General features: G+C 48.4%; 1 protein-coding gene across 1 annotated transcript in view; it reads left to right on the top strand.

The window, feature by feature from the left end:
- TOX2 (TOX high mobility group box family member 2) overlaps positions 1–12,141 on the top strand; it is a 153,996-nt gene that overhangs the window by 119,332 nt on the left and 22,523 nt on the right. The window contains exon 4 of the mRNA XM_041419295.1: positions 9,008–9,247. Within this exon, the coding sequence (XP_041275229.1) occupies positions 9,008–9,247 (240 nt within the window). The remainder of the gene's footprint in view (positions 1–9,007; positions 9,248–12,141) is intronic.

Genomic DNA, 12,141 nt, shown 5'->3' with positions numbered 1-12,141 from the left:
TATTGGGGAAGCTCTGGGGGACTAGAAAAGAGCTAATGTGCAAATATTTAAAAAGGGAAACAGAACAGCTCTGGTAATTACAGACCTGTCAGTCTGTCATCAATCCTCAGCAAAATAATGGAGTGGCAGATCCAGGCCTCAATTAATAAAGAATTAAGGGAAGGTAATATAATTAATGCCAATCAACATGGGCTGATGGAAAACAAATCTTGTCAAACTCACTTGATATCTTTTTTGATGAGATTACAGGTTTGGGTGATAGAGGTAACAGTGTTAACATAACACACTCAGACATCTGCAAGACTTTTGACTTGGAAGCACAAAATCTAGTGAGGAAGTTGAACAATACAAACCCAGTGTTGTACAGGTTTGGTGGGCTGGATTGTCACTCTGTCTTGCTGGAGGGTCTTTACGTCTCTGCAAAAGGAAACATTAAATAATTGCCAGTGGGACTGGCAGGTGATGGGAGCAGGAAGGTGGCACAAGGCAGGGGGGAAGAGCTTCTGGCATGGCCTGGTAAACTGATCCCCAACAGAGAAGGTGTGTTTGGGAAAAGAGTATTGCCCCCCTTGCAGGAGCAAAAATGGTCTTTCAAGGTGAGGACTCCTCTCCTTAGAGATGGTGGCTCTGGAAAAGGGCTGTGAGATGTTTTGGGTGGGTGCTGCTGAGAGAGATGTACAAAAAAGCATCCAGAGCAGTGAGCAGGGTGGGGAGCTTAGAGAGAGGGCAGAGCTCTGTGTTTTTGGCCAGGGCAGGAAGGGGTGGATGGTGCTCTGCAAGTGCTCTGGGGAAGGAGAAAGTATGAGAGCCCTCCAGTCTGGCCAGGAATGGGCTGTGAGCTCCAGGGATGGGCTGTGAGCTCCAGGGATGGGCTGTGAGCTCCAGGGCTGGGCTGTGAGCTCCAGGAATGGGCTGTGAGCTCCAGGAATGGGCTGTGAGCTCCAGGGATGGGCTGTGAGCTCCAGGCATGGGCTGTGAGCTCCAGGGATGGGCTGTGAGCTCCAGGGCTGTGAGCTCCAGGGCTGTGAGCTCCAGGAATGGGCTGTGAGCTCCAGGGCTGGCAGCACAGGCTGGCCATGGAGTCTGCATTCTGGGCTTGATCCAGGGATCAGCCACAGGGGGATGTGACAAGTGAATCCACCCCCCTGGGCAGGTTCTGAACCCCACAGAGCGGAGTTCCCCACCTCTTTGCCACCCTCCCCTCTCCATCCCCTCCCCTATGGTGCCCTCTGGGCTCACAGAGGTGCTTTAGATCCCCTTTGTCACAGCCACCACAATAAAATCAGGAAGGCTCATGAAACCCAGGGCTGGGGAAAGCTGTGCCTTCAAACCTGCCCCAGCGCGTGTCTGTGTCTGAGAAATGCTTTTTTAAAGCCATGGATGTGGATTCTTCCTCTTTGCTGCCTGGTTCTGAGTTTAGAGATGCTCCTTCAGATCGTGTTTGCAAACTTGAATCTATAAAACCTTTTTTTTTTTTCCCACTGTGCTCAATGAAGACAAACTGTAATTTCAAAATAGATCAAAAAAAATTTCCACGTGTCCAAACGCCCTAAGCTGGCCCCAGCAATTCCCATGGGCTCCTGTGGTGCTGCTGCTGCTGCTGGGCCAGCAAAGCCCCCCCGTGGCATCCTGGTGGGGGTACAGGTCCCTAGGAGCTGGGAGAGGGGACCTTCTATGTGCTTGGTCCCTCTGGGAGCTGGACACACCCGGGAGGGAAGTGACAACCACGGCTGGGAATGCCGGTGCACAGGGAAATCCTCTGCCATGAGATAAATGCCCCCCACCTCCTCCAAAATAAATTACTTCCTTTTTAAATCCCTTCCAACTGTTCCCCTCGTGTGCATAATAGGATGATCGGTGGAACCAAAGATGTGGCTGTTACTTTAAAGGATAAATTAGTTTGACTCTTAACTCAATAATTAAAACTGTTATGGCTATGAGCCTGCAGGGATAATGTACTATTATTATAGTCATTTGTTTCAATTAAATGCTTACTGATTTTACAATAGCAGCTGGGCACCTGTGTGAGATAGCTATTACTCTGAACAAGACATCTCAAATTCCAGCAGAAATTTGTCACTGCACTAAAGCATTTTACACAGACCATGAAAGTTTATTAGGAGCAGTTACAAATCGGGAAGAGGAGGGGTGGTAATTGGGGATATATTTTCTTATCAGCTCCTCTCTCTCCTGCTCTCTCTCTTTTTTAAGTAAATCATCTTTAAGTATTTCAGCTATGGTGATGCGTTTACATTGAAACTTCAATACAGGAAAAGCCTGCTGGGAAAACTTTGCTTCAAAGCTGTTCAGCAGATAATTCCTCTCCCTGGCTGATTGTGATTATAATGGCTTGTTCTTGGGAACAAACCCAAGGAGAGGGAAGCTGTGCTGGGGATGAGCCTGGTGGCTGCCCCTGGAGAGCTCTTTGCCTTGCCTGGAGAGGAAGACCCTGGGTGAGGAAGGCTCTGACAGCTCAGCCCACCTGTGTTAACTGACCCTGGGAAGGGTGGGAATCATGGAATGGGTTGGGTTGGAAGGGACCTTAAAGCTCAGTTCATCCCACCCCCTGCCATGGCAGGGACACTTTCCACCATCCCAGGCTGTTTCAAGCCCTGTCTAGCCTGGCCTTGGACACTGCCAGGGATCCAGGGGCAGCCCCAGCTGCTCTGGGCACCCTCTGCCAGGGTCCCCCACCCTCATCACAAAAAGTTTCTTCCACATTCCTACTCTGAATCATCTTTATTTTAGTTTAAAACCATGACCCTGTGTCCTGTCACAACAGGTCCTGCTAACAAGCCTGTCTCCATCTTTCCTCTAAGCTCTTTTAGGCACTGGAAGGGGCTCTCAGGTCTCCTGGACCCTTCTCTTTTCCAGGTGAGCCCCCCCAGCCTGTCTCAATAACAGAGGTGCTGCAGCCCTTAGAGCATCTCTGTGGCTTCTGGACTCTCTCCAGCAGCTCCACATCCTTCTGAAGCTGGACCCCCAAGGCTGGGGCAGCTCTGCAGGTGGGGTCTCACCTGAGCAGGGCAGAGGGGCAGGACTCCCTGAGCTGCTGCCCACGCTGGGGAATGAGCCCAGGACAGGGCTGGATTTCTGGGCTGCCAGTGCCCATCTCCAGGTCCTGCCCAGCCTCTCGTGCCCCAGCACCCCAAGGTCCTTCTCCACAGGGAAGCCTGGGGTGCCCAGTGCTGGAGTGCCTGGCACATGGAGTGATGCCCCTCAGTGCTGCCCACTCCTGCTCTTCTTGCCCATTGTTTCAGCTCAGGGGGATGCAGTGCAGTGCATGCCCAGTGCTGGAGTGCCTGGCACATGGAGTGATGCCCCTCAGTGCTGCCCACTCCTGTTCTTCTTGGCCATTGTTTCAGCTCGGGGGACGCAGTGCAGTGCTGTGTGGCAAACTCCAGCCAGATTTCTCCTTTTGCTGCTCCTTGGGTACCACACACGTGGTTTGGCATGGGTCCCACCCAGGACTGCAGCCCAGCCAAGCAGGCAGCAGGGCTGGGCACCTGGAGTATCACTGCACACCACGGGGGAACAATGCAGAACCTCTGGGTCTGCAGCAGTCCTAACAGCTATTGAAAGTAAGGAGGAAATCCATGAAGAGATATTAAGTCAAGTGTTTCCCGGGGTATGGGCCTCTGATGTACCAGGGAGGGCAAAAAATGCCTCCACCATAGTAATTAAGCTTAAGGAAGGGATACTACCAGTGAGAACTGAGCAGTAGCTCCTTAAAAAGAAGCCAGTGAAGGAATCAGCCCAATAATTGAAAATTTTCTGCGGTTGGGGTTGTTGAAAGAATGCCTGTCTGGTTTCAATACTCCCATTTTACCCGTTTGGAAACTACTTCTGCCTCCTGAGCACAGGGCTTGTTCATGGTGTGGCTGAGACCAAGGAAGGTGAGAGGAGGAGGAGGAGGAGGAGTGTCTGGTTAAGCCCTCTTCTGACACAGAGATGGGGCAGCTGAAAGGTGTTTTAAAAACTTTTATTCCATTTTCAGTCTCATGAGAAGGGTGAGATGATACAGATGTTATAAGTCACACCAACACAATCAGAAGCTAACTATTTATTAATTATAATACATTATAAGCATTTTTTGGCTTATGATCTTTTGGTCATCTAAAATTACTCTTTATAAATCCTACTACATTATATATTTTTTAATTACATTTCTCTAAATTATCCAGTCTTATTTATAAAACCATCTTTTTAAACTTATATCTAGTTCTATTTCTCTTTTAACAATATCTTGTAATTATTCTGTAATATTTGTAAGTTAACATTTCTTATCTCAAAATTTACGTACAAATACATACTATATAATCTTTCTATCAAATGTTAAGAATAGGAGTGTCTGGTTAAGCCCTCTTCTGACACAGAGATGGGGCAGCTGAAAGGTGTTTTAAAAACTTTTATTCCATTTTCAGTCTCATGAGAAGGGTGAGATGATACAGATGTTATAAGTCACACCAACACAATCAGAAGCTAACTATTTATTAATTATAATACATTATAAGCATTTTTTGGCTTATGATCTTTTGGTCATCTAAAATTACTCTTTATAAATCCTACTACATTATATATTTTTTAATTACATTTCTCTAAATTATCCAGTCTTATTTATAAAACCATCTTTTTAAACTTATATCTAGTTCTATTTCTCTTTTAACAATATCTTGTAATTATTCTGTAATATTTGTAAGTTAACATTTCTTATCTCAAAATTTACGCACAAACACATACTGTATAATCTTTCTATCAAACATTAAGAATTCTTTACAAATCCATTTCCCACAGAGGAGCAGAAAAATCCCATGGAAAGCAAAGGCAGAAGGTGGCTTTAAGGGTGGGACCTGCCTCGAGGCTGCAGTTGGGAGCCAGGATTTAGCAGGAGACCATTCCATGGCACAGCCATCCCTGCCACGTCCTGGGGCCTGAGCCCTGCTGGCTGCTGATCTACCCCAAGAGCTGCTTTTTACATTAGAATTGTGGGGAACAGTGCACTTGAAGCTGGTCTTGACACATTTGAAACATTATCTGTGTTAGCAGAGCACCCCAGTCCCCAGCTGGGGTCTTGCTCGTGGTGTTTGTCACTCCTGAATTCCCTTCTCCCAGAAACAGGGAACATGGACCGTGTGCTGTTTGTCTGCCTGTCCTCTCCTTCTCTGGATTAGCTGGAGCATTTATGGGCCTGATATGCATATTCATTAAAAGAATTGAAATATTGTGGAAAAAAAAGAAGCTGTCTTGGACTTAGCACAGCCTTTGGGAATCTGCTAAGTAAGATGCACTTAATTACTTTAGCAATGACTACATCACATTGCACTCTGGGTTTCCTCTGAGAAGCAAAACATCTTTTCAGCACAGGCTGCAAACCCATCCTGGGCCTTTTGCAGCACCTCGTGGTGAGCTTGAAGGGCTGAATTCCCGGGATGGAGAGGGGATCTGGGCTGTCTCTCATAGCCTCTGCTCCTGGGAAGGAGCTGATCACATTTATGGGGGTATTTAATTCCGCTGTGTTTCCATCGGGTTCTGTGGGGCAGGGAAGGGCATGGGACAGCCCCACTGAGCCCAGGGCTGGGACTGCATCCCACAGGAGCAGGTTGTTTTCTTTCACACAGCATTCATTACCTCCTTTCACTTTGGTTTGCCATGATCACAGTTTCATTCATAATTTCCTTGCCTAATTAGGCCGTTTGCTGCTGGGAATCATCTCAAAATACTGCTCCTGGAGGTCTCTCTTTCCTTGGGTCTTTTTTGGGGAGTATCACATGCTCTGGGTGCTCCTGAAGTAGCTCAGTGTCAGCAGGATCCTGCAGTGAGAAGCAGGAAAACCCTTTCCCTGCCTTGAGTGAGAGCCATCCTCATCCTTAATCCTATTGAAGAAGCTCCACTGCTGCACACAAACAACTCACCATCATTTTCCCTCCAAATATTTCATGACTAGAAAACTCAAGTGGCTTTTCCACCACTCCTGGGGACACTAGGAGCCATTACCAGGAGTGATTGGGAGGTGGCAACCTGGTGTTGTTTCCAAAATTGTATTTTTTAAAAAAGTAAAGGGAAGTGGAGAGAAATGCAGTGAGTGCCAAATGGTGGGGGGAGTTCCTGGTCAGCAGGGTGCATGTGAGGAGCTGTGCATGTCCTGCAGAACCTCCTGGACTGGGGGAGAAGAGATGGAGATGTGGGAGAGGGAGAGATTCAACTAAATAAAATTTTAAACTAAAAGCACTTTTATATCATACAATTTTAGAATGCTTTGGGTTGGGAGGGACCTCAAAGCCCATCCAGTGCCACCCCCTGCCATGGCAGGGACACCTTCCACTGTCCCAGGGTGCTCCAAGCCCTGTCCAGCCTGGCCTTGGACACTGCCAGGGACCCAGGGGCAGCCCCAGCTTCTCTGGAAAATCTGTGCTAGTGTTTTACCACCTCCATTGTAAAAAACTTCTACCTTATATCTAACCTAAATCAACCCTCTTTTAGTCTAAAACCATTGTCCCTTGTCCTGTCACCTGACTAAGTGTCTGTCCCCATCCTTACGGGGTCCCTTCAATGATGTAAAGAAGTTGGGAGGAGGCAGTTGGTCTAAGGTATTCTTGGAGAAGGATGTCCCAGGAAAAATGCTGGGTCTCTGCTACTTGAAAGGTGCTGTGATCGGGCTGCTGAGAACATGGGGCTTCTGGAGGCTCTCTGAGCCAGGCTCAGGTTCCTGGTTTTTTCTACAAATTTTCAGAGGCATTTACAGCATGTGGCCCATATCCATAATTGCACTCCTGGACTTGCTCTGCTCTGATGCATAAATAACATGCACTGTAAAGAAAAATGCGTGATTACTTATTTAATGGATAAATGGAGCCGTTGTGGTCCATTGGCCACATAATAAAAGTTTCAAAAAAATTGTCTTAATACAGTATTTCCTCAGGAGACTACTGTGGCTGAAACGTGAGCAAGCTGTCTTAAATTTTAGAAATTTTTAAGCCATATCTCATAGCCTGCCCCATTTCTCCAACACCCGTCTTCCAAACTTTCCCTTCATTTAAATTTAAAATAAGGACAATAAATTATTCTTTTCCTTAGCAGCTGGCAGATCTTCTCCAACATGAAATGTCTGGATTAAACTGACAAAACCCAAGACAAATGTACGTTTTTTGGCTGGAGTTTGGGAATGGCTGGCTGCTCAGAAGATGGGAGCTGTGTCCCCACCTTGCACACTCCCTGTCACTGCCTGTCTCACCCAGGCCATCCCCATGACTTTTACAAATTCAGTTTAAAAGCAAAAATTGCATCTCTGGTGCCTCCTGTGCTGCCCAAGCCTGGTGTCTGTCTCCATGGGTGCTCATCTTGATGTCTTTATTACCAGGACAGCCAGAGCTCTGCAGTAAGACACACAATAAGGTTTTAAGGACACATTATAAAGTTTTAAGGGCACACAAAATTTGCCATAGTTAATCTCTATGCCCCTAACCAAAGCATAGTTAAGCTCTGTGCCCCTTTGCCTCTAAGCAAAGCCAGCCCTGCTGCCTCCTTGACATCCCCAAAGCCAAGGGCAGCACTTCAGTGTGACCCCTAAGTCAGCCTCAGTCAGACTCCTGCTTTTGAAATGCAGGAATGTATTTAATTCCTGTGAGTTCAATCCCTTCATTTCACAATTAATACAGGAAGAGGGCAGATCCAGGGAAAGCTGTTCTGCTGACACTGCTTCTCTTCTGCTGGAGAGTCCAAAGGAGAGCAGAACATTCTGCCTGTGTCAAGGTGTGGTGTAAAGCTCTTGATTCCTGACCTGCAGCAGGAAATCTGGGTTTGTGTTTGGATTTATGTCCTCTGAAGCCTTTGGAGGCCTCACAGGTCTTCCCTAGGTCTCCTTCTGTGTGTGCTGCTGATGGAGTTGGTGAATCTCCCCTGGTAATGAGGGATTGCACCTCTGTGGGCTGATCAGGAGCTCAGGTCTTCAAACTCATGTTAGCATTAATCAGATTAAGGTAAAAGGGGAAAAGTCTGACAAGTGTTTCAGGTAGGGTTTGCCTCCCTCCCACTCCATGGCTGGATGAGGCTGTGCAGGAGCCAAGCTGTACTAGATCAGCAAGGATGGATGCTGTGGGAAAATGGGGTTTTGGGGAAAATGATTCAAAATGGGAATGGGGTCTTGATGCAGAAGACAGCAGGGTTTGTCCTCATACTATCTCATCTCATCTCATCTCATCTCATCTCATCTCATCTCATCTCATCTCACCTCATCTCATCTCATCTCATCTCTTATTTGCTTCTTGGTGTAGTGGGGCTGGAGCTGCTGGAATGAGTCCAGAGGAGGCCATGAAAATGTTCCAAAAGCTGGATCCCCTCTGCTCTGGAGCCCCTCAGGCTGGGAGAGCTGGGGGTGTTCACCTGGAGAAGAGAAGGCTCTGGGGAAGCATTGGATTCCCTTCCAGTGCATAAAGGGGCTCCAGGAGAGCTGGAGAGGGATGAAGGGACAAGGGATGGAGGGACAGGACAAGGAGGAATGATTTTAATTTATAGGAAGGTAGGTTTAGATGGGATATTAGAGAAGGTGGGGAAGGCCTCTGGCACAGGGTGCCCAGAGAAGCTGTGGCTGCCCCTGGATCCCTGGAAGTGTCCAAGGCCAGGCTGGACGGGGCTTGGAGGAGCTTCCCTTCTCCTGGTCATTTTGCCATAAATCACTTGTTTGTGAACCTTTCTTTCAGATCCCTGATAGGTGGCAGCCACCAGCAGTCCCTGAGGCAGTGAGGGGCACCTTCTGGGCACACAGCCACACACACAAAGCTGATTTAGTACTCTCTGTCAGGCTCATGGGCACAGCAACGAGTGCACAGTGCTCAGCTCTCGCCTCGTTTGGAAGCGAGCTCAAGGAAGACTTTCCCAGCCATGTGGAGCAATTTAAACAATAAATCAGCCTTAAAGTGGTCTGGCAGTATGGCAAATGAATGAATGAATGAACGAACTAATGAATGAACGAATGAATTTTGTAGTGACAAGTGATCTCGCCCTCCCTCAGATCCAGGAGATGGTGCACTCGGACGCCGCGTCCTACGAGTCCAACCGCCAAGTGCCGCTGCTCAACCGGCCCGGCATGCTGGGCGGCCCCATGGGTGCCCTCAGCCAGTCCCAGCTCATCTCCCAGATGGGCATCCGGAGCGGGGTCACCCACGGCTCCCCCTCGCCCCCGGGAAGCAAGTCTGCCACCCCATCTCCCTCCAGCTCCACGCAGGAAGAGGAGACCGAGTCGCATTACAAGGTACGCGCGGTGGCGCGGCGCTTGGTGCTTTTCAGAGAGGGGTGAATTGTGCTAAATAAAACCACAGACTGCTGGTCTTGTTTTGGCATTTATAGTGGGAGACTTTCCCAAGGATGAGGGCACTGTTCCCAGCCTAGGGTGGGGTCCAGTATGGCAGGCTGGCTCTCACACAGCAGGTTTGGAGGACAGAGCTGTTCTCCTGCCCCCACGTTCTACCAATTCCATCAGGCCACAGGATTTCCAGGGATGATGATTACAGTGAGCAAAGCAGCTTCAGGGCTAAGAGTCTGCAAATGCTTGGAGCTAAATTAGATTTCTGGTGGTAGGTAGAGGAGACTGAAACAGGGAAGGAAAATAACTCATGGTGGGATTTAACTGAGCTCATTGGACATGGCTTGCTAATGAAAACAAACAGGAATTCAAAGAATCTTCTGCTTTTTAGTTCACTGAAGTGGTGTTTTCAGTAGTCAGCAGTGTCCCAAATGATCTCTACAGCCAACACAACTGCTGCTGAGTGTGGCACCAACAAACCCAAGGAATTCCTGGGGGTTTGGGCACACCTTGGTTGTTGTCCATCTCTCTCCAAGTGCACCAGCAAAGCCAAACAACATGTGCCACATGCCAGGAGTCTGTGGCTGTTATTTACTGAGGGCAAACTGCAATCACAGTGCTTCTGTGCCTGCAGGTGAATTGCTGGGCTCCCTGGGGACTTTGATTAAAGCCTTCCAGGGAAAACCTTCTCCTGAAGGCACTGGTATTGTAACCTTGTCCCACCCAAACAGACTGTTGTGACAGGGTTTGAATGTATAACCAGAGCAGCAAACAGTGCATGGGCTGGAAAACTAGGAAAATTATAGGACTGAGCAAAACACCTTTCCCTCTTCATGGAAATCCAGGAAAATGGATTTCCATCAATCCTGTAGTTTTTCATACATTGGCAGATTTCACTTCAGATTGGGGCATTTCAAAGCAGAGTGCTCATGTGGGTGGAAACAGCTTCAGTGGATAAAACTGCAAAAAGAAGGGATACAAGAGGTTAAAACAAATGGAATTTTTCAAACTCTGAGATTCCATGTTCAGCGAACTCTGTGGGAGGGGTTGTGCTGCTGGATCCCGCAGCCTGCCATCTCCCAAAGCCTGTGTCACAAAGCTCCAGGCTTTGTGCACCTGGGAGCTGAAATCTCATGTCAGGAGGAAATGAGTTTCAGTTTAGTGACACACCAGCTTCTGTCTCTCTGCCTGCACCAGCATCACCCAGATTTCCTGTCAGCCACCCAGGAGTCCCTGAGCAAGACACAGCTTTGGGGTTGGATCTCTGCTTTCTTGAGCCAGTGGTGCCCATGGGGTAGGAAATTTGGAGATGTCTAGATGATGACAGCTTGCAGAGGTTAGAATTTTTCCTAATCCTTAAGGCAATCCCTCTCACTGTTCTGCCCTGTAACCCCCCAGGCAGGTGGGAGTGATGTTTGAGGGAGGAGGAGATGCTGAGTGTGAGGCAAGCAGCAGACCCACGCTGTGGCCTGCAGGTTTCTGTTTGCTTTGTCTGTCTGCACAGCTGCTGCCTTCACCCATCAGTCACTTTTTCACATGACCATTGAGGGCTTTTCTGCAACAAGTCATCAAAACAACATCTAACAAGCAGAAATTAATCTTGTGAGCCAGAAGGTCACAGGTTAAAGAAATGAGTCTGATGCCAGCAGGTCCTTCAGGTCCCCTGAGCCAGGGAGCTTTTGAATTTCAGAGGTCTCTGAGCCTCACTGGTATATTTACCTGCTTCATAGCTTGGGGGTGGGTGCACATGAATGGGAGGGACAGGTGGGTACAGCCCAAACTCCAGCTGGATTAGTGGCCACTCTCCATAGTTATTAAAATCACAGTGTCCATGAGGTTTCAGCTCTTCCTGGGTTCAACATCTAAGAAGGCACCAAGTTTCTGGGATCACATCATTGCCCCAGTCCACATCTGCCACCAAACAGACCTTCTGCTGCCTCTCCAGGGCAGGTCCAATGCCAGTGGCCACCATGGGCAGGTGGCCGTGCTCTTCATCCCCCTGCCCAGCCCTGGTCCCTTTGACCATGGGGGTGACCTCTGGGGCTGCAGATGCTCTGGGGCAGTGAGGCACTGGGGGTTGACTTTAGCCATGAGCGTGGTTTGGGTTGGTCAAAACTCTCCTGAGGTCCAAGCCCAGGCTGTTGTCTCATCCCACGTGTTTCAAACCTGGAAAACCCCATGAATACCAAATCCTGCTCTGCTCCCTGCTGCTGTTTTCCCTAAATCCTGTGTGCTCTTTGGTGCAGCCTGAGCTGTAAATGCAGCTGGGGTTGTGCTGCTGCTGTTCCAGCTCCTTGGCTTGGTCAGTGGCTGAGTGGGAGCAGGTTCCCCACAGCACTCCACTGAGTCAAATGGGATCACAGTTAGTTAAAATACCATCTCACCCCCTAATGGGCTGAAGCCCTGTCATGCTTTTTTTTTAGCCCTCGTAATAAGCTGGCCTTTCACCTCCAGGCCTCCCATTCAAGCCCAATTGGGCAATTTTAAATTAAATGCAATTTTTGTGGTCTCTCTGCTCATTCACTAATGGTCACTGTCTGTTTGACAAATGTCACTGCGCTGATACTGAAATTAATGATCACTCAAGAGCTACAGAGTGGAGAGCAGGAACGCTGTTGCCCTTTTCCTCCCCATGCCTGGCCTCTGCCAGCTGAAGGGAAGCCTCTTAAATCCTGGCACTGCCAAGCACATGCTCAAATTGATCAATGGCACATGCTCAAATTGACCAAAATGGACAAGCACATGCTCAAATTGACCAATCCATCAGGAGAAGGGGCTATTTGTCCCCAGCTCAGCTGGAGGCATTGTTTTCACAAGATCTTGATGCTTAGAGCTGTGTCTTT

Source organism: Onychostruthus taczanowskii, unplaced genomic scaffold (genome assembly GCF_017590055.1).
Source record: "Onychostruthus taczanowskii isolate IOZ18803 unplaced genomic scaffold, ASM1759005v1 scaffold60, whole genome shotgun sequence".
NCBI classification, from domain to species: Eukaryota; Metazoa; Chordata; class Aves; order Passeriformes; family Passeridae; genus Onychostruthus; species Onychostruthus taczanowskii.
This window is presented reverse-complemented; position numbering and strand designations above follow the sequence as displayed.